Below are 21,554 nucleotides of genomic sequence, written 5' to 3'. Positions count from 1 at the left end.
ACGTAAACGGATTAAGGCATCAAGTAACAGCAAGGTGCTCTGGGTTCACCGTTTTCACCAAGCACAGTCTGATTTGCAACCTTCCACCACAGTTACAGCTTTGCCTGCCCAGATGCCCAAACACCACCCATTGACTGAAACTGCTGGTTCCCACACACCAATCAGCCAAGCACATCTGCACCAAGTCTTATCCCAGCTCTAGCAGTGGGTCTCTGGAAGGCACCTGCCTCTGTGCCCTACCCCTTGGGAAGTGGGTGGCTGCAGACCATGGAGCCAGTTCCTCAGACCACCCAAATTCCTCATCACTTGCCTGTTCTGGCCAGAGGCTTTCCTTGTCTGACACGACTCCTTTCGAGTCGGCGGTCTTCTCAGCATTTCAAGTCAAGCAGACACCTGCCCATGCCTGCTCCTACTCCAGCCCTCCCTTCCTGCATGCAGCAGGCTACCCTTCCCTTTACCTCTGAACATGAACCTGCCTTCCTTGCAGCCTTGCTTCCTTTTTGGCATATGCCCAGGCTGAGAAACCCAATCACCTTCTCTGTAGGGCACATCTCTGCAAAGTACACCCCATTTTCCACTTCTGGATGAGTCACCAAAAGCCAGTCATGGTCATTAGCCTCAGAGTGCGATTACGTCTCCTCAGGCAGTCTTTCAGCTACCAGAGGAATCAGTAATGTATGCCCTAATGCAGCTTGGGGATTAGTGTGCTGGCCAATGACTACCCCAGCTCACCTCAAGCCCCATGCGGGACTAATTCTGAAGGATTCGACACCCTTCTCATTTCAGCCATCTTCTAGTCGAAGCTGTCAAGGCTTTTTCAGTCCACATTAAAAGACAAGGAAGAAAACTCTCGCCATGCCTAGCTCAGGCACCCATCTTTAGGGAGAATGAAATACCCTCTGCCAGTATCTGCATCTCTCCACTGACTACAGAGAGCACAGGGAATGACCTGCTTTCTACTCTGACGCCAGAGGCCTAGCCTAAGCTCAGTGAGTTGAGCCTTCGTCATTAGCAGACCATGTACAGCTACCCTACAGGACAATAGCCACATCCCCTATTAACACAAAAGCCCAGAGCTATGTGGAATCAGTTTGGCCACAGAAAGCCCAGGAACCTGGTTCTCCTGACAGGACCACCTCGCCATGGGAGTCGTTCAAGGCAAATCAAAGATGCCACTGCCAAGCATGGGGGTAACACTATGAGGGTAACAGGGAATAAGCTGCTTCTGCGACTCTGAAATAAGCTCTCTGCTCTGCCACCATCTATGCACCTTCAGTCTAATCACTGGGGTGTCTGAGAGCACCTGATTCCTGAGGAGTGCTCTTACATCTGCGAGATACTGATTCCCAGCCATCAGGTCAAAGCCAGATGGACCTTGAGCCCATGAAGATCTCTACAATGCTCCAAACATGTATTCCTTCATGCTGTTCCTAGTGCTGTAAGCTGCAAGCACTGTGACTCATTCCCCACTGCAGGAATGCCTCTATGCAAAAAGCCTTGGAAGGGTGGTAATGCTGTAAGGGAGACATCATGGGGAGTGAAACAACAGGATTTTTTTTGTTCCCTTTTGAAAGCAGACTCCAGGAGGTTTGGCTCCTGCCCTGGTGACATTGAGAGTCACAGCCAGGGGGTGCTTGGACTCCCAGTCCCACCAGTTTGCCCAGGACATGTTAGCAGACTTCTCACCCTCACTGCACTCACAAAAGAGTAAGTAAAATGGGTCATCTTTTGCTGGAGAAGCAGTTTCCAGCATTCTCTGACCAGAGATCTTTCCACTGAAAGGCTGAGTAGGTATGCAGCTTTTGGGGGGGAGGGAGGGAGAAAAGTGTAAGGTGCAAAAGAGTTTAATTCTTCCCACAAACCCTTGGAAAATAGCATTTAATTAGAAGCAGAGTAAGAACAAGACACACAGCTATATAATATCCCAGTCACAGCTTGAACTGCACTAACATCTTAAGCAGGATGAGAGGATGAAATCAGCTTCAGGGTACAACAGATAGACAATCACATCAAAAGCACCACTGTGTTAATGAGATGGCTGCTTTCTTTCTTGAGAAAACATATTCTGAAAAGGCAGATTAAAAAGAAGAAAGTGACAAGATGAATAGTGGAGACTGAGTGGTTTATAATATAAGGAAGAACACACAAATCACAAAATCTTCAGGTAGCTTTCTCATCACATACTGAGAAGAATGGGCAACCTATGCTCTGTTAAAAATATTATATACTATCTTCTTGAAGTGGGCTTTTGAACCATATGCTACCACTCTAAGTGAGCACACACTAATAAAAAAAAGCTAGAGAATCGTGAGTTTTAGAAAATGCTTGGAAATAGCAAAGCCAATTTGAAGCCTCTCTGCTTGTTATGTTTACACTCACTGTGGCTCACATCCTAATACTGTGATTCAGCAGAAGTGCAAGCAGTTCATTAAGAATCACTCTTTTCAGCACTGATTTTTCTTAAATCAGTACAGCTAGTATGGGTGCTGCAAAGGTCACTTAAAGGTGCAAGTAGTCAAGAGCTTGAAGTAAAGAATGCACACAGCCAGTAGTTGGACAAACATAACTGCAAACCACGACACAAATTTGATACGCAATTTCTCAAAAAAACCCTAAGTCAGCTCCTTTGCATAGGTGGCCTGGGCCATCTCCCTGTTAAACACACATCTTAGGGAATCTTTCTGTTTCTTTTTGGGTTCTGGTATCTGTAACATGGGGTATTTGAAAGGGGGAAGTAACAAACCAAGACAAAAATAAAGCCTTTGGAGCAGTTAGCAAGCCTTATCAACTTCAGTCCTAACAGATGAAAGTTTTAAGCAAGCAAGACAAAGGGAAGCTTCACCATAAACAATACAGTTCATCATGAGTTTCAGCCTTAAGCATGTCCACAACTCCCAATATCTGCAAGATCAATAAAGAGGTCAACCGCACAATGGTGACAAGGGGCAGCCCACAGTACCCTCCGCCCCTCCCTGTGCACAGGTGGGGCCTGGATCTCCATGTAGCAGTGTGCTCTGTACCCAGCAACGTCCTGAGCCCTAGCAAGTCACCTGAGGCACCTCACTCACCTTTGTTCCTTCTGTCAATAGACTCAGTTAATAAAGGTGGATAAAGCATATCTACAACGAGCGGCTGTAAAACTCCCTTTTAATATTATAATGAAAATAGAGATTAACACTATTTTTCCAAATCTCAGACCTAGCACTACTATTTTCTTTCCCACTCAGGTGGAAAAGCTGAACTGAGGTGCACTATCAGCATATAGAAGTAGACGAAGTGAACAGTGTCTGATTTTCTTTGAGTTGCCCAACTCCTTCCCAGAAAGTTAAACGACTGAAGCAGATTTTTTTTTGTGGAATACAGTGGTAATGGAAAAAATCAAAGGAAGGACTATTGTATCATCCGCCTTGGCTTTGGAGCAAAGCTCAAACATAATTTCTTTTTCTGCAGAGCACAGAGAGCATTAGGCATTCTAAAGTATTTAAGAGAGAAAAATTGCCATTTCTAATGGTTGCCATTAGAACACTGAACCACTTATGGTTTTGATGGTGGTTTTATCCTGCTATCAAAGTGTCTTGTGCAAATTTTAATTGGAATAACCTGTGGCTGGACCAGATGAAAGAGAAAGGACGTGCTCTTGTAATTCAGTAAGAAGAGGACAGCCTCCTTTTTAACTCTGTTGGGATTAGATATATTCTCAATTTATTCAGAGAAGTCATGTTTGTTTTCTGGACTTAGGAAGTAATTTTCAGTCTGTCCTTCTGTTGAGCTTGACCTCAAAAGTAAGTTTTGTCCAAGGACCCCATAATACTTCAAAAATTAAAGGTTATTATTTGAATAACTGAGCTGTAATTGAGATGGTTTCTGAAGATTTATCTCCAGCTGTTTAAATTTATTTAATTTTTAATAATTCACATACTGATGGATGTTTTGCAGCAAAATCTAGAACAAATTAAATTAAAAAGTGGTCTAGAACTGCTTCATTAAAAAAAAAAAAAAAAAGAAAAAGAAGAGCAATCTCTTTGAAGGCAACCTCTTTGATTACACCTGCCCTAAACCAGCTAGACTCGTTATTTCTGCATAATCACATCTCATGGTTTAAGAAAACATGCATAGAAAGCTATGAAAATCAGAGTCAGTAAGACTGCCGTGAGAACAGCTTAAGGGCAGTAACATAAAAGAAAGCACTCTGAGCACCTCTGAGTATTCTCAGAAGGACAACAGTATCTGCCCTGCCTTGACTCACTGGCTAGGTATTGAGCAGAGTCCACATTTACAGGATCAAATTTTTATTACACTACTTGGGAAATCAAACCTCAGCCCCAGCATGCACTGTAGGCTGTAAACATCATATTGAAAATTAACTTTCCTCACATCAAGTTTGTCAAATAGAATCTCCATATTGATTTGATTTTTATCCTTACCTGAATCAGGATGAGTACAGTGATCCAGCATGAATGTAAAGAAGTTGGATAGCTGAATACAGAAAAGAACAAACACACAGTGATCAGTTCAGGGGATCCAACAAGTATTAACATTCTCTTTCCTTACTTAAATACTAGCAATTTCCCATTTAAGGGGCTCTTAGACACTACTGTATGTTCCCATAACCTCAGCCCACAATAATGACACAACTTGTGTCCTACTACAAAAATAGCTTACGCCTATCCCTCTTTGCTATGAATTAGCAGATTGACACTATATGAATACATACAAAGTTCCAGAGCTGTATCAATGCTGCTGATATTTTGGGGTGTAATTCGTCTTGCCTAACATGCAGACTGTTTGCCTAGACTGCCTTCGTAGTCAATAGAAAGAAACTGCTACAATGCACCAAACTGACTTTAGACACCAGTTCTAGGATGAACACAAAGCCCTAGAGGTTCCTAATTCCCTGTATTAACCCTAACAGAAGCCTGGGCTGACATGCTGAGACATAGATATCTCTGTTGCACGTGTCTTCCCTCACAGAGACCAGTAAGACCACCCATAGCGGGATGACCTGCAATCCCTGGCTAACAGAGCTGTTCTGCAGGAACCTATAACCTAGATATGGTTGTATGGGCAGAACGGTGCCCTGCTCCTTATGTAGTTTATATATATACACACACACACGTACACAACTTAATTAGTTCATGTGTGAGCCAGGGAAGCAGTTTTATTATACAGGACACAGCTTTGTAGGTAGAAATAACCACATACCCATTTTGTTTGTGCAACTTCAGTCCTCTGGGAATAACATAGCTGGTTGTACAGGAAGAATTGAAGATTACAAACCTGTAGTTGATCTTGCTCATCAGCATATTCAATTGACTGAAAGATACTCAAAGAATAGCGGCGCCTCATCTCTAGCCGGGCCATTGTAAAGCGGTACCAATTCTGGATGAGGATGGCAGCTCTAATGACTGTCAAAACAGAAAGCAAAGTCCACATGGATGCAGTATAATCTACAATGAAAACACACATGCTACCTTTGCAGAATTCTGCAGACAGATGACAAATTCAGTCCATTGTGCATGGTCGACATTAAAATGAAGCTCTGTAAAAGTGAGACTTAAAAAGTGTTTTCTGATAACGAATACATGATGCATTTACTGTTCCTGCCTTCAGGGACAGATCCCAAGCTAGCTGACTTGCTCAGGCCTATATTATGAAAAACTGTCCCCATTTTCATTGTCCTGAAGACAGTATCCATGTAAGAAGTCAGCTATGTTCAGCTGATGGGCAGTATGTGGGTTTAGGGAAGGTAAGAAAAGGAAGAAGAGCAGTTTGGCCTACCAACAAAATCTATTTCTTTACCAAGCTACAGTAAAAAGTTTCAGACTGCAAGCTGTAACATGAGCATTGCATAATGACAGAATTTGTAACAGCCTCTTTTAAAAGAAAGTTTTTGCCTGCACAGCTGTATCAGCAAGCCAGCAAAATTCAAACCTTAGGATAAGATGTTAACAAATGGTAATGAAAGACAGAATAGATGCTTAAATAGTTGCTTAAATAGACATGCCAAAGGGCACACAGCTGCTACCTTTGGCTAGCTTGGTGAACTAATGAACACTCACTTCAAAAATTCAATAGGACATGTAAGAAGACCATTTTGGACTATGTGCAAAATACACATCCCACTCAGCACGTTAAGGAGCTGTGTCAACTTTTGTCCCAGTCTGGAAAACTGGTGGAAACTTCACTGAAGGACAGTCGCCAAGCCTGCAGCCTAGGGTGAAAGGCCCGCTGCCTACAGGCCCCAGCCACGCCAGAAACAGATCACATTCCCTTAGCTGCTCAGATAAAAGTTTATCAAGCAGAACAACATCTAGTGGCGCAAAGAGGTCTTGGAGTGGGCGGTGCCCTGTGGGGAGAGCTCCTTACACCTATGTCAAGCAGTAAATGCTGTGTGAACAGTGGCCACCAGCAAGGGCTGTACAGGAGGACAAGAGATCCGGGAGCTGATGTCCACCTGATCACTCTCCACCAGACTGCCAATCCTCCCTGCTACTCCTGACACTCAAAGAGCAGCAGCTCTCAGGAGCCAGGGCGTGAAATATTGGCGGTGGTATCACTGCCTGCAGGAAGACAAGAGGAAAGGCGGGTAGGTGTGCCCTCAGCATTACAGGTGATCACTGATGCTCTGATAGACCTGCAGGGAGGAGTGAAAGCGGAAGGCTGGAGAGGCTGTGCTCAGCCTGAAATAACCATAAGCTTGGGAGAGGAGAAACAGATGATCTCATCAGTACCTTCTGCTGCTTCATAGAGCTGTGACTCTCTAGCGGTTTGAGGATGCTTATCCAGAAAGATCAACTAACTTTGAGAAACGCATTCCTTGGTCAGCTAGAGAGGAATAAATGCACGTCTCATATGCTTAGGGCATATATAAGCATGGATTTATCATCCAGAGGAGGACACCATTCACTACACAAAATCGGAACAAAATGCAGCTACTGCCTTGAAGATCTAGCAGCTGAAATAATGGCAAATTCAAATCTAGTCATTTGCTCAAATTACAGTCAGAAGAGGACATGCTTAGCCCTACAGAGCGCTAACAGGGGCAGTCAAGAGGCGTTACATGCATCAGCACATAACAGTGAGAGGAAGATATATGTATTGGATCCTGCACCTGTCCCAATGCAACTGCATCTCCAACACCATATTGTCACCTGGCAACAAAAAATAAAGTAGGAGGCTGCTCTCAAGAGATGTCACATTCACTCACTTAAAGTTGAACATAATTCTTTCTTGACTGGTTCCTTACTTCTTTTTCACTGTACTCTCAACAGGATACCAGTGAATAAGTAGACAGGGCCAGAAATGTCAACCCTTTGCCTCCAGCTCTACAGCTAACACCTCACTTCAAGGAGTTTCCCAAGGAACTCAGTCCTGAATAGCTCAGCATAGGACACAGAAAAAAGTCTTTGTGCTTCTGATCAAGTCAAAGCAGCTGTAGGGCAACTCTATCGAAGGTGCAAGGACCAGAGGAATATACTGATCTTAACTCCTGACACTCCCAATAACTAGAGCTCATTTCTGAGCAGATGAAGAGACGATCAGGAGAAGCACGGAAACAACACTGAGACATTCTCCTGAATTCCAGAGTTCAACACAATCACCACTGCACAGCACTGCAAATTCGTCAAAAAGAAAAAACAGAGGAAACTAAAACCAACACTAATGTCTTCACACAAATATACTTCTATTTTATTACAGTTGCCAAAATGAACAGTTGATACTGAAAAACAAAACAGAACAAGAAATAACAACCAACAATCCATACTAATGCTTTCCCCCCCCCACTGCAAAACAGCAAAGAAAAGATCTATACTAGAAGGACAACAGTTTACACTAGTCAGCTATAACAGATGATCACAAATATCTAGGATTTTGAGACTAGAATGAGTGGCACCCCCTGAGTGAGAATGATTTTCTTAAACTAACAATTATGCAGGTAAAGAAAAGCTTCCATGGAAAAGTGAGTCTAGTAATAAATGTATAACATTATGGAAGCTTTTAATAAAAATGCTTACAGGTGCTATAATAGCACATTGCTTGCTTATTTCACCATTAATAACTATACAGTATAGTTAAAGTGGTAAAGTTTTCTAGTCCGGATGAGGCCAAAACCAGTGAAGACTCCCATCCTACAGATATTGCATCCTGTCTGAAGGAAATGTAATATACAACTTATATGACTAAGAGCATCCTTTGTACCCTACATAAACTGAGATTTCTCTTATTTTCTGTCCTTTCTGGAATTCACCACCACCACCGACCTGAAAGCCACATCACAGCAAGGCTGTCATCAACTTTTCTGTTTTGAAAAGTACCTAAGGCGCAAAGCACAGCCACCATCACAGAAACTGATTTCCAGCATCAGAACCATTAAACTTCCCATTAAAGCCCCCCTGGGTTGCTTAATGGTCCTGAGCACTTAACATGGCACAGTTCCACTGGTATCACATAAGGCAGATATATATCAACCACCATGGTTAATGTTGCAAATCTAACAGAATATTTCCTGTCATTTTTTTGTTAATTGTACTTATTACAGCACTGTTGCTCTCAGGACTGAATCAGAACATGATTTTCACACTAGGTTAAACTGCATCTGTGAAAGAAATTATCAGTTGCAGGTGGTCTCTACACCAGCAAGTACCTGTTAAATTCATGTTATGAATGCATTAGAGGGATGTACAGCCTCAGGCTGCAGACAGAATGACGGTTCAGCATCATTTCACTACTGCTGAAGTGCTGAAGACTATCATCTAGCAACTGGAGAGGACAAAACATTGTCAAACAAGTACACAAAATTATTAGCCAGCTTTGGGGTAGCAAAGCCTAACTCCACACCAATGTGTATTGATGGTTGTAGACTGAGAAAGAGTACAACTCTTCATGCCCACTCGAAGCTTTCACACCCTCAGAAATATTCCCAACTAACTTGTCTCTAAGGCCTTTCAAGGCACATAGCATGCAAACCCAAAGAGGAAGGCCCACTTTCCAGTTACAGGTAGGTCTGGGACTCCAGATGTTTCCATTCTACTTCCACTGCTGTGATACAGCATTGGTGTTGCTGTGGCTGCCAAGTACTGTACACAAAGCTGAGGGTTACCCTTAAACCAGTCAGCTTGGATCTTTGTAGACATGACTAAGTGCTCCTGCTTCTTAGTCACCAGTTTCTTGTGACTTGTGTCCTGGCTTGGTAACAAAAAACAGCCTTCCTTTTCAACCATGGTTGTTCAGCATAATAATAGACTAAGCCATGTAACATGGCTCTTAGCAGATGTGTAAATTGTGCTTTGATGACAAATGCTGAAAGAGAACACAAAGGGTCTGAACAAAGGGCTGTGCCAATCCTGGAACCCATCCGCCTGTGCAAAGCCTGGTGTGTTCATACTAGGGAGTGGTATGATTAAAAGCAGGGCGATGAAGCATTAGTTTTTCAATCAAACATTTAACCAAGGACTGTGGTCAATGACTCTCAGGGAGAATTTCAGGCCCAGGTACTTGGTCTGGCAGAAAATTGATTCTGAGAGTCATTGTAATAGCTCTGCTTTATTACACTTGTTTCATAATCAGGGTCATCCATCAGCAGGGAAATTGGGGCAGTTTGCCCAGGACTCCTATGTTGTGAAAGGCCATAAAAGTTCTCCCTCAGTACCTTACCCCATATGCTTTGCCAGTGATAGGCCGAGCATAGACACATCTGAAATGTAGCTTCTGTCCTAGATGCTGTGTATCTTATCCGACCCAATCTGTAGATGTTAGAGGTGGTCTGCAGTTGCCTTCTGACCTCAGCCAGCATCTAAAAGCTATGCACTCCTTTAGAAAGAAGATAATTAGAAAATAATTTTCACTGAACAAGTATTTTGACAACAGGACTGGGAGGAAATGTAACCTTGCAATCCTCTTCTGGTGTTACAGAGAGAACAACCACTGACCATGAAGACAGAGGCAGCACTCACCTTTCTCTGACCTTCTGTCAGCTACAGAACTGCTGCACCCCATGGTTCCAATGATGCTGCCCATCAGTTTTAATTGCTGCTGATATGAAGCATGTTTTTCTCAGCTGTTAGTGTTGCACACATTTCCTATGTTGTTTCTTCAGTGATGAGGATTATACCCCTCTGGGCCCCTTCTGTGCTCTTCTTAGTGCACCTAGCAGGAAGAGGATTGGGATGGAGGGAGAGGAAAAAAAAAGTGTTTCACAACACAGAATCTAAAGTACCTACAGCTCATGAAAAATGACTGTACAGCACATCCTACACAAACTGGACCTGATGGACCATACCAGGTTTCTTTTTCACATCTGATCACTATCAGCATGCATTCAAGACAGATGAACTCAGTAATTAATACAGTCTACTTCTTATGTGTTAGCTGGAAGTTAATGTGCACCAGTGATTTCTTAATTTGAAGCATAGCTATTTAAAGACTTACTACTAGGGACAAGGGACTAGAGAGGCACACTACTTATCATTCTTGTGATTTGAAAACTGGAACTGCAGAATTTTAAGGACTTTAAATTACATCTGATACTAATGCTAAAAACACCCCAAACCTCAGCCCTCCTAACAGACTCTATTGATTTGAAAAGGTGTCCTACCACCCTATTTACCACTTTAGCCCTCAGTGTCACCACCACTGAATTTAAAAGGAGAAACAGTGCTATAGCAAATAGCTTCATTTTCAGAGATCATTTAAATAAAACATCCAATTTTCTGATGCATTTCTACTGAAACACTCTAAATAAAAGATCTGGCTTCATTAAATAAATGAAGAAAGTACATTTTCCAGTGTGGCCTTTTGGGTTTTCCTCCTGGCACTTGCTCATCTCTTCACAAACTAGTATCATTCACTAATACAATATACTTCCTAATCAGCAAGTTCAAATGAATACAAATCCCCTGAGATACAACATGGGTTAATTTCTAAGTAACAAAAAAGTCACTGATGCTCTTACAGAGACTGAACTTTGTTTTAGCTAAAGATTTCTTCTATGATCACACTGACCCTTCTCTTTTCCTATCTCCAGAGACACGTTTCTCTCTAGTATGTCTGATGTCTAAATTATTGCATCTGTTGTTTTGTTTCATTGATATTCCTTTTCTTTTGAGTTTTAAAGCAAAGAAGAAATTCATTAGCATAAAATCAACACATAACTACTAGTTTTTTTCCTTTGGCTTTACTTTACAAGCCCCAGCTTGAATTGTGATCTGAAGACTAGGATCAAGAGCAAAATAGAGCTTACAATAGAAGTCCTACTGCAGCAAGACTATCTTCCTTAAAGGGCAGGTCAGCACGTGCCCAGCAACTGGGCAATGGGAGCCCCAAACAGAACTGTCACACCTCTCAGGACTCCACCCAACCTATGGCAAACAATGGGCTTACCCAAGAAACAGGGATCTGAGTTGCTATCGCACCCTACCTTTAACAACTTCAGCTTTTCTCCCAGTCATCCTTACTCTTCCTTCCACATGCCTCTAAATTCATGAGCTTCTAGCACGTCTTTGAGCAAAGATGAAAGAACGATAGAGATGGAGGTACAGGAATTTTATTATGATAGCAGTAAATGAAGTTTGAAATGTAGACTCAAAACTTGGAGGAAAACTTGCAAAAATACATCCTATCATTAAACCTTTTAAAAAGGCCAAAAATGGCCAGCAAAGATCTAGTCCAGGGGAATAATCATCCCCTTCAGTCCCAAATGTCTGCATCCTAAAGTGGACATAGCGAATATTCGAACTACTGTGCTATTTCCTGATGGCTTCTCAGATGGTTACAGAGCCATCCTGGCCATCAATCTGCATGTCCAGACTCCAAACCAGCCATGTCTATTGAAGACTCCAGCAAGCAGAATCTCCACTCAGGCCCAACAAATTCACCTCCTACCCTTCTGGTCTGATTGAAGAATCACCATGAACAAGGGGAACAAGCCACTGTGGAAAGAACCAGTGCCTCCCCCAGACAAAGGCTCTTAATTGCTCCTAATTGAGCTGCTCCAAAGGCAGAAATCCCTCCTCTCCCACCCCCCCAGGTATGTTGGTTCAAGCCGACCCCCACTCCATGCCAAACCCTGTCTTCCTGGGCAAAGGTGTAGAAAAATACCAGACAAAGGCCATGAAGTTTTTCCATGGGATAAGAAGGTTGAAAACCAAGCATTTACAACATCAGAGTAATTTCTGTGAGCTATTTACTATGCAGTGTAGCAATGTCTGGTGAAGAATCATTTGCCATTAGGAAATTCCCTCAAATGTTGGCTGATGAAATGGAAAGCTGGGCTTTTCGGGACATAATGCTGTTGTAGCATTCTGGATACTATACCACTGATTTACCCTTAAAAGAGAATCTGTCATGTTCACTAAAAAGCAGACAGTAATTAAATTTCTGTAAGCCGGTGATCTGTCCCATTTTTAGATACAACTCCAAGAAATTGCTACATTTCTCTCAGCAAAAAGGCAATTTTGTAACGGACAGGCACTGAATACACAGCACATCCACTGAAGCAAAATAAAATGCCATTCCAACCATGCCAAAAGACATGCACCAAGCTAAGCCGGAGTAGCACATACTGCTCTTTTTCTGGATAGGAGTCACTGAAGGTTACACTGCAGCAAGTGCTCAGAAATTTGGGTTTCAGAACCTGAGCTGTTGAGACCCTGATTTACAGAGATAATGAATCAGCACCATTTGATCCGGATGTAATAGGTGCTGCCCAAAGTCAATCACGCCTTCAGTTTGTCAGTCACGTAAAGACCAGGCTGCCTCAAGAACAGTGGAAATCTTGTAAAGATTTATAGCTGACTTTTAATGAAATCAGACTGCAGGTCCTTTGGGCAGAGAGACATCCTTTCAAGCATACCTTATCTTTTAAAATTAGATGAGCTGTGCTACTGGCAGACAAGTGTAAGCTAGGTCAAGCCTGAGAATATGGAAGCCATATGAATAAGGACCACTAGGCTTTAACTTCTTATTCTTGTGTTGTTCTATTTGTTTCTTACCTTTGATAAACAAAGAATGAAAGGTTCCTCCTTTATTTTTGTTGGTAAGGGATTTCCACAATTATGCTACTTTCCCTACAAGTTGTTTCAATAGCTGTCTTCTGCAACATGCCCCCTTTCCTTACTAGACCCTTTCTCAACCATATGTGTGAACAGGTACTTATGATCTCCTCCCATAATATGTCTTAGAAGGTACATGTGGTTGGAGAGGTGATGAGACAGGGACCGTTATCTCCATAAAGATCAGATGGATGGATGGGTGGATGCTTCCAATAACAGAGGCTTTCCTTTGAAGTCTTCTTGCTATCAATGTTTTAATTTTCTGTGACTCAGACTTCCTTTAGAGTTGTTTTCCTGTGGAAATGAGGACTTCAGAGGACTGAGAAACAGATGCTATAACATGGGTTTATTATGGATTTGCTTCTGTGCATTGCTGAGGGAATGAAGTCGGAATGAGCAAAATACCCTAGAGATTAAATCACAACGCCCAGGTTAGCACCCACAGAGGGACAACTCTTCATAACTGTCTTGTTGCCAGAGTTGGGATTGTCAAGGATGGGACAGAGATGAGTCAAAGATTTCATTAGCTAAAAGATGCACCCTGCAGAAACTGGGATGAAGCAGCCACATTCAGCTAACAGAGTGAAAGAGAACCTGGCTATGGCACACAAGAGCTGTAATTTTGACAGCAATGCTGAATTTGGTCTGCTAAGAGGCGGATAGGAAAACATCAAATACAGGCAAGGCAGTATGTGTTTAGGTCTCTGTTATTTTACATCCATGGGACAAACTGACATTTCTATTAAGTGACTTACAGTGACTATATAGCTATGAAAGAAAGAAATGAGAAAGCCTTTTTGTTTACAGATAATTTCTTCAGCCTGATCAGAGAAGCAAGGTTAAGCTCAATATAGAAGTGATAGAATCATTTCTAGCAATGCTCATGTTGATAGATCTCAGTGTTTGGGCCAGGAATCAATAGGGAATGGATGTAGGAAGATATCGGAAAGCCAGCAAAGCCTGAAAGAGAATAGGATGAAGACAGACCAGCTCATTAAGGTGGATTCATATTCCTGAGCCCAAAAATGCACGGCAAAAAGAAATAAAAGCAAGAGTTGTAAAGGTGTGAACATGCAGAGATTGTTCAAGCAATCATTTGAGTTCAGAAGCTGCATGCAAATCCAAAGAGAATCTGTAGAAAAATGATGGGAGAATGCCAGTTCAGGTTATTGACAATCAATAAAGGATACATTTACACAAACATTTGCACTTTTTTATGCAGAAAACAAACAAACAGAGCAAGCAGCCTCATTTTTTGCACAGCAAGACTTTGGGGAGAATGTTTTTAAAAAAGAGGGGGAGTAGCAAATACAAGTGCACAAATGGGGTGCAGATCACCCTGAAGTATAAGCAAAGCCATCATGTCACTTTGCAGAAACGTTAAATGCCTCTAGGGGGAGATTCCTTCAGGAAGCCAGGAGAAAACTAAAATTCCTGAAGCAAAGTTAGTTCTCGTAAACTGGATCCAAACAGAGCGTAAAAGTCAACAAGAGTTGTAACTTATTATCCTGGAGGAAAAGGAAAATCTGAATCACGCGCCATCCTGGCAGGGTCTTAATGACATCCCATTTAATTCTCCTTACTTGACAGGGTGAAGTGGTGAATAAGCAAAGCTCCAGAATAGAGTAAATATGTGTTGAAATCTGCACCAGTTTGGAAATTAAATTCATGCTTCAGCTGAAATTCATATTAGTTTTAATAATGTTTAAGCATCAGAACAAGGTTCAAAATTATCATTATAAAAATACATTTTCCTAAAACAAATAGTACATGAAATGCAGTAGTCTCAAAGCTATTTGATCTCATCTGTACTCAGAAGTTCTGGATAACTGATCCAGTCCTGGTCAAACTTTATAACTTGAAGCACACAGACTTTTCTCAGGGTAAAATCAGAAATAGTACCAGATATATCTGTCATTCCCTACACAGACCTAGGATGAAGTAAATTTGCTCTCTAAAACCAAGCTAAATATACATATATATATATATATATATATAAACCCCACCCAAAGATATTACCTGTTTTTTCTTTCTGTTTCAGCAATACTGAGAATTTTTCCACAAGAGCACCTTTAGAAGATTCTTTTTTTAAAAGAAAGCAGCCCCTTTTTGGAAGCAGAACTGCATGACGAGAGGTGCAGCTCTGCAGAACAGGTGCTTCAGTTCTCTCTGGGGCTCTGAAGCTCAGGAGCTGCAACGCACTTGCTCGCCACCTATTTATACAGCTTCCCGAGAGGAAATTTCTTGAGCATTGCTCTTCAGAAACAGTCAGGGGAAAACGCCGTTTTCATCGTCCAGCCTGATGTGAAAGCTCATGGCTGCAGCCCTCCAGCTGCGCTGTACGCGTGCTGTTGAAGAGCTGTTTTGTCACCATGCCTCCTGAATCTCAGGCAGAGAAAGGGATGGGCTGGAGTTCTCTGCTTCGCATCTGAAGTCACATGATCTCTTTCAAGAGGAACGGCCTTTCTGCTCTGTTGAGGCAATGATTTGCATTTTAGCAGACCTAGCACACCAGAAAAAAACATAAGGGCTGCCCAAGTATTTGGTTATCTGATGTGACTGGCATGGTTATGAAAGCCTTTAAGGAAAAAAATACTGAATTTATGATGAGGCATTATATCTGCATGCTAGTGATACAGGTGTTCTCCAAAACACTCAGTCATACCCAGATAATGGGACAAGTATGAAGCACTCAGATCTTGAGTTCTGAAACACTGCACTAATGCCTGTACATTTCATTTCTTCATGTACACACACATGTTCTGCCCATAAATGTGTGACTGGAATTCAGCAGACTCAGGTCATGTTTCAGCTCATCCGCTCCTCGTTCGATTACTGGGAAGGGATCGGACAAGCTGAGAACGCTGCAGCATTGCTCGCCTGTGCAGTCAGGAAGCCGTGGTGCTGTCTGCTTTGAAATCAAACCCTGACCCCTGGCAGCAGGGCCCGCACCTCTGACCAAGCTCCTCACCATGCTGCCCACGGGCTCCCAGTCACTGCACAGCTGCGCAGGGAAGGGCACGGCTGTCACACTCAAGGCCATTTGTTACTGCCCACTTCTAGCACGACAGCTCCTGAGGAATCTGCTGCTTCTGGCATGGGGAAGTGTATTGATAGCATGGGGACGCTGCGATTTTGGACACAATACCAAACCGCTCAAAAATACTTGGTGTCAGTACAAGTACGGTATTGTAATGTCATCAGCGTAGTCTTGGGCCCAGTCCTGAGCGTTGTTTATCCTACACACCACCTTTACCCCCAGTCTGTCCTTCCACCCCTCTTCAAAAGCTGGGGAGAGGCTGCTTGCTCCTGTGCGAAGTGATGGAACACAGCACAGCAGCCACTTCTGTGGGGTCAGCGCGAGGGCATCTGGGTCCAAAGAGGACTGCAGGTTGTAAAACGTGCTGTGGTGGGAGAAAGCTCCACATGGATGGGCACAAGATGGGGATCACCGTGCACCTAGCTCTGCAGCCTCTCCATGTGACAGAGTCCCACCAGGACTCCAGGACTGGATAGGGAGCAATAGATTTCTGAGAACAGAGACAAGCAAAGCAAGATCTTCACCTTCCTGCCCCTGTCCCAAAGGTCTAATAATACCGTAACCTGGTATTTTCAGGAAATTTTTGCCATCAGTCTGGTAACGGTTCTAAAGGCATCACCCACCACTGTGAAAGAGTGATCAAATCATCTTTTGGGACAGAAAGACAGCTGCCCTTACTGTGACAGAATGGATACATTTATTAATGTGCAAAAGATACTTAAAGTGCCAAACCAGCAAAGCAGGAGGCACTGTGTGAATGCACTGGTTTGACTGGCTGAGCCAGTCCTTTGAGGTTCCAGAGTCCCAGACATAACCATCCACTTTCAAAGCTGTTCCTCTACTGTGAGATGAGACAGTAAATGGAATACATACCAGGCGTGATAATTCTGCATGACCCAGAAGAGTTTTGATGTTTGTTTTCCTGGCAGGATGCACTTTCCCTGATCAGAGTTACAGTAGCTAATCATTTATGTATGATCACGCTGTTCTGCCAAAATGCATGCAAGCAAAAATACATCATAACCTCTTTCCACTGCACTCTGGGGACACACATTATTTATAAAACCTTTACTGTACCTGATAAATTCATCTATATTGGCATTTACCAAGATCTCTGCATAATAAGAGGCTATAAGGTTTGCTTCAACAGCCAACAAATCCATCAGAAATGTTTCACCCAAGATCAACGGGAGAGGGATCAAACCCTCAAAGCTGTTAAATTCTGTGGGACATGAAGCCTCCACTGCATGTTTTCTTATGCTGTTCATGGAAGTTATTCATCCTCTGTCTCAGTGGTCTGACGTGACCAAGCAACCTGATAAAAAGTCAGTCTTGCTGGACTGAGCCACCTCTCCAGTTACCTATGGGGATCACAATAACATGCAACTCGAGGAAACACAAATGTGCTTTCCAAATTAACCTTCCCCATTCAAGTCCAATGACATATACAGTACCAAACAAGACCATTCTCCTTTCTACATAGGGTAAAGAGAACATACCAGTCCCACCAACAAGGTCACATATACTACCGCTTTTTTGTTCAGCAGTCATGCATCACATGGACGCTTAAGATGCTGAAAAGTGTTATAGCAAGCATCAACAGCTGTGACAGAAAGTAGGACAAAATATACAATATGTTGTTGAGCAGTCTAGCATGACAAGAAAAAAAACAGTTACGTTGCTAGTGCAGAAATCGGGACATTCCTTTACAAGCAGCCCTTCTTGACGTAATGGCACATATTCTGTTTTCCAAATACTCTGGAAATATTAACCTCCTGAGCAAGCCTCCATGCAGGCATTCCACATACATAATTCAAATTCTGCTTCAGGCCTATTTCTCAGAAGCACCCACTACAAAGTGATGTAACTGATATTTTTCAGAAAGACTGAAGATAATCATAGTTGAAGTGAATGTGCTCCTTCTGAGCCCTGACCGTGGTTCCCCTCTTACCTTACTAAGGTCAAAGAAGTATTCTTATGTGACCCAACAAAATATTTTAAAATACCAGCCAGAGGACAAGTCCCTGTCTGAGAGACCTGGATATCCAGTCATAAGCAGAAAGAATAAAAGGAATAGAAGAAATGAAGAGAGAAGTAAATGTCCAGAACAATTTTAAACTGCCTCAGTCAGTGAGATGACAGAAATATTTTGTCACAAATGAGGAGGAGGAGGTTAATTTGGGTGAACAGGAAAAGAAATCTCCCCTCCCCACCCCCCTTCCCCCTGACAATTCTGGGTGAGATGATGAATAAATGACATCAAAACTAGCATCCTTGGCAAAAAGAACACAAAATCAGAAATGTGAAAGGCAGCTGAAGAGACTCCCATCTCCTGAAGGCCAAGAAACTAGACCAGAACACTACAAAAGCATCAGAATACCTTCTGAAAAATGAAAACAAATTCTTTTAAAAAAGGAAAATTTCCCAGATTATCAGCTGAAGGTAGATCATTCTGGGAAGCAATGACTAATGACCTAATTTGCACAATTCTACCTCCCTCGCAAGTTAGCTTCAGCCTCCACTTAGAGCCTATAGAAATGATAGCTCTCTACAGCACTCAGGTTTTGCCAAATCTTGGTAAAGCAACATGAGGAAAAAGAAATGGGTGCAAGAATTGCCTAATGACAGCCTGATCTGCATTTTGTTGGTCTGGTGAACTGTAAGATGCACCAACAGTACAAAACCTACATCCTGAAACCTCAAGCCCACCAGACTGTCTCTTCCCAAAAGGCGCCTCTGGGCTAAATCAGGCTCTCCGGGTCAGGAGGGTACACAGATTTTACTTACACGCTAATGATCAGTATGTAAAAGGATTTTTTTTTAAATTGTTTTTTGAAAGACTGGGAACTGCCAGCTACTAAGTGGAGCCACCTCATACATGGTAGGGGGTCAGCAAAGTCTATGGAAACAATTTTCTTCACCTCTGTTTTCATCTAATCCTTACGAAATTCCTTCTAATGAAAAAAAAGACAGATTTTTCTACCTTGTAACAGTAAATCATCTGCTGCTTGCTTCAGCAACATATTATTAATTTCAAGGGTCAAGGCAACTATGATATTTAGCGACAAACAATACACCGCTTTGCTTACAGGCACCACACGTTTCTGAAAATTAACACACTTACCTTTTGTATTCCAAATAATAATTTCTGTTTGCAACTTTTAACCACAGTCCTGTAAGTGCGGTACAGGTGCCTTAATTTGTATTTCTACAAGCCACTCCTTTTGGAATGTGAGGATTTAGTATGGTGAGGACTGAGGTAGCGTGAATAGTGCAAAGCCCCAGGTAAAACATAATAGATGAAGCAAGGCGATTATTGTGCGGTGTGATGGATGATAAGAAAGTCCCTGAATGAATGAATACCTGATGGAGATGGGCACAGAACCGCACAGAAACAGCTGGGCTGCTCTGTACCCTCACAAAGAGCAGGAGAAATCCTGCAGCAGACACACCGTGAATCCACAACCTCAGTAATCTTGGATATTGCTGGATGGGAGTGGGGGGTGCATGATGAGTACGAGCAGCTCGACCAGCTGGGTCACACCGCACACGTTTCCCGCCCAGGTAAGTGGTGGAGTCACCATCCCTGGAGGTGTTCAAAAAACACGTAGATATGGCAGTTGGCGTCATGGTTTGGCAGGCACGGCGGCGTCGGGCTGACGGTTGGACTCGATGATCTCAGAGGTCTTTTCCAACCTTAATGATTCTATGATTCCAAAATACACCTGCGAACACTTAGGCCTCCTGGTGCTACATATAAAACGTAAGAAATAGTCGTTTCGTTTTGGCCTCCCCCACCCCAGCTGCCAAGCAGCCCCTCACGCCCCCCCCCAGGCCGAGCGGCGCCCGCGGCCGGCCGAGGCGGGGCGAGGCGCTGAGCGCGGGCGCGGGGAGCCCCCTGCCGGCGGCGCGGCGCCGCACCGGGACCCCAGCGCAGCCGCTTTTGGAAAGCAAACGGTCTCGCTTTCACGCCTCGTTTTTTTTTTTTTTAAAAAAAAACACCCATCCGTGTGTCCCGTGCCGTGTCCCGGGGATAAATCGTAACCTTCGCAGGTCCATTACGCGCCACGCTCATTCCTGACGCCGACGAACTTCAGGCTCTGCCTCCCCTCCCCGCTCGCCGTTTACAGCTCTGCCTCCCGTGCCGAGGAAATCACCCGCACCCTCCCCTCCCCCGCCCCGAAGGAGAGACCTGGCACACCCCGCAGCAAGCGGGGGGAGCGCCTTCCCTCAGAAGCCGTCCCGCACCGCCCAGCGGCTCGCCGCCCGCCCGGGCCCACGCCCAGGCCCGTGCGGTGGAAAGCAGGCGCGGGGGGTACCGCGTCGATAGGGGCAGTGCGGCGGTGACAAGAAGACACGGCGGTTCCATAGTGTAGTGGTTATCACGTCTGCTTTACACGCAGAAGGTCCTGGGTTCGAGCCCCAGTGGAACCAGCGCTGAAGTCGTTGTTTTTCTGTGTTCGTCGCTAGTTTTTTCATAATTTCCTTTAAAGCGATGAGGCTCGGTTTAGCTTTTTCAATATCCCGCGACGGGCACCCTCGTAAGCACGTAGAGAAAGCGCGGGCTCTGCCTGCGGCGGCGGTGGAGCTGTGTGTGGCGATGGGGTCAGAAAGGCCCCCCAGCCAGGAAATCCCGCCCCAGGAAGATCCTTTCCATGTGCCCTGTGCAATAACACACATTTCTGAGAATATTAATGTAATTTTGACAAGGCCGCTGCGGTGCTTGCCTTTTCCCCTGAAAAATCCCGATTTCCTCCAAGGACATCAACCAAAAAGCCGAGAGACCCAGTAAGGGCTGGCCGCAGCCAGCACCCTGAGGCGCCAAAGCAGCCGGTGCTCCCTCCGCCCGCCTGCCCGGCGCGGCTCTGCGGGGCAGGCTGGACAGGGTTCAACCCGGTCGCTGACCCTACTGTGCTTCCTGGGCGCCATTTTGTGGTGGCCAGCAGCCCCCACGCCTGTGGTGCGGAGGGGAGGCGCGGGGCAACGCAGGGGCTGTGGGCCTGGCTGCGCGTCACCCAGGCGGGGGAACGCGCGGCTGGAAGCCAAGTAAAAGAGAGTGATCCCTCCTTTTAAGCCTGCCTGATCTATGGGCCATCAGGGGCCATTTTGCACCTTCTCCTGGGCCCCTCGTCGCTGGTGCAGCTTAGGGCCGAGCTGGGTGCTGTGGGAGGGTGCGGACGGGGCCTCTCCCTGCCACAAGTCAGAGGCTTCGTCCTCGGCGGGGCTGAATGAGAGGAGCCTTTCCCTGCCAGTGAGGGCAAGGGATCCCTGCCTGACTGCGGCCCCTTGGCTGGAAAGCCCAGGAAACCACAGGGACCAGAGGCAGCCATGGCGGCAGCGGTGAGAAGCCATGGCCTGTGCCTGCTCCCGAGCAGGGCCAAGGGCAGGTGAGGACCCATGTGGCAATGGCAAAGGCTGCTGTACCCAAGGAGAAGTCTCACTGGGGCAGACTGATGCTTTTACCT

The 21,554-nt window shown here is 44.3% G+C and overlaps 1 protein-coding gene and 1 non-coding gene across 3 annotated transcripts in view; one reads left to right on the top strand and one right to left on the bottom strand.

Moving 5' to 3' along the window:
• PPEF1 (protein phosphatase with EF-hand domain 1) overlaps window positions 1–15,436 on the bottom strand; it is a 35,974-nt gene extending 20,538 nt beyond the window's left edge. Inside the window, exons 1-4 of one of the 2 annotated variants that reach the window (XM_075429104.1) lie at window positions 15,069–15,436; window positions 9,954–10,146; window positions 5,278–5,405; window positions 4,425–4,476 (exon numbers count right to left, since the gene is read on the bottom strand). In XM_075429104.1, the coding sequence (XP_075285219.1) occupies window positions 4,425–4,476; window positions 5,278–5,405; window positions 9,954–10,017 (244 nt within the window). In that variant the 5' untranslated portion in view covers window positions 10,018–10,146; window positions 15,069–15,436. Of the gene's footprint in view, window positions 1–4,424; window positions 4,477–5,202; window positions 5,244–5,277; window positions 5,406–9,953; window positions 10,147–15,068 lie in introns of those variants that run through there. The other variant, XM_075429110.1, reaches the window with a different exon arrangement.
• A 5,014-nt stretch (window positions 15,437–20,450) lies between these two features.
• TRNAV-UAC (transfer RNA valine (anticodon UAC)) lies at window positions 20,451–20,523 on the top strand. Its single transcript has one exon. It is a non-coding gene; the product is annotated as a tRNA-Val (tRNA).
• Window positions 20,524–21,554: the final 1,031 nt, after the last annotated feature.

Source organism: Opisthocomus hoazin, chromosome 1 (genome assembly GCF_030867145.1).
Source record: "Opisthocomus hoazin isolate bOpiHoa1 chromosome 1, bOpiHoa1.hap1, whole genome shotgun sequence".
Classification (NCBI taxonomy): Eukaryota; Metazoa; Chordata; class Aves; order Opisthocomiformes; family Opisthocomidae; genus Opisthocomus; species Opisthocomus hoazin.
The sequence above is the reverse complement of the archived record's forward strand: the minus strand, read 5'-3'. Positions and strand labels throughout refer to the sequence as shown.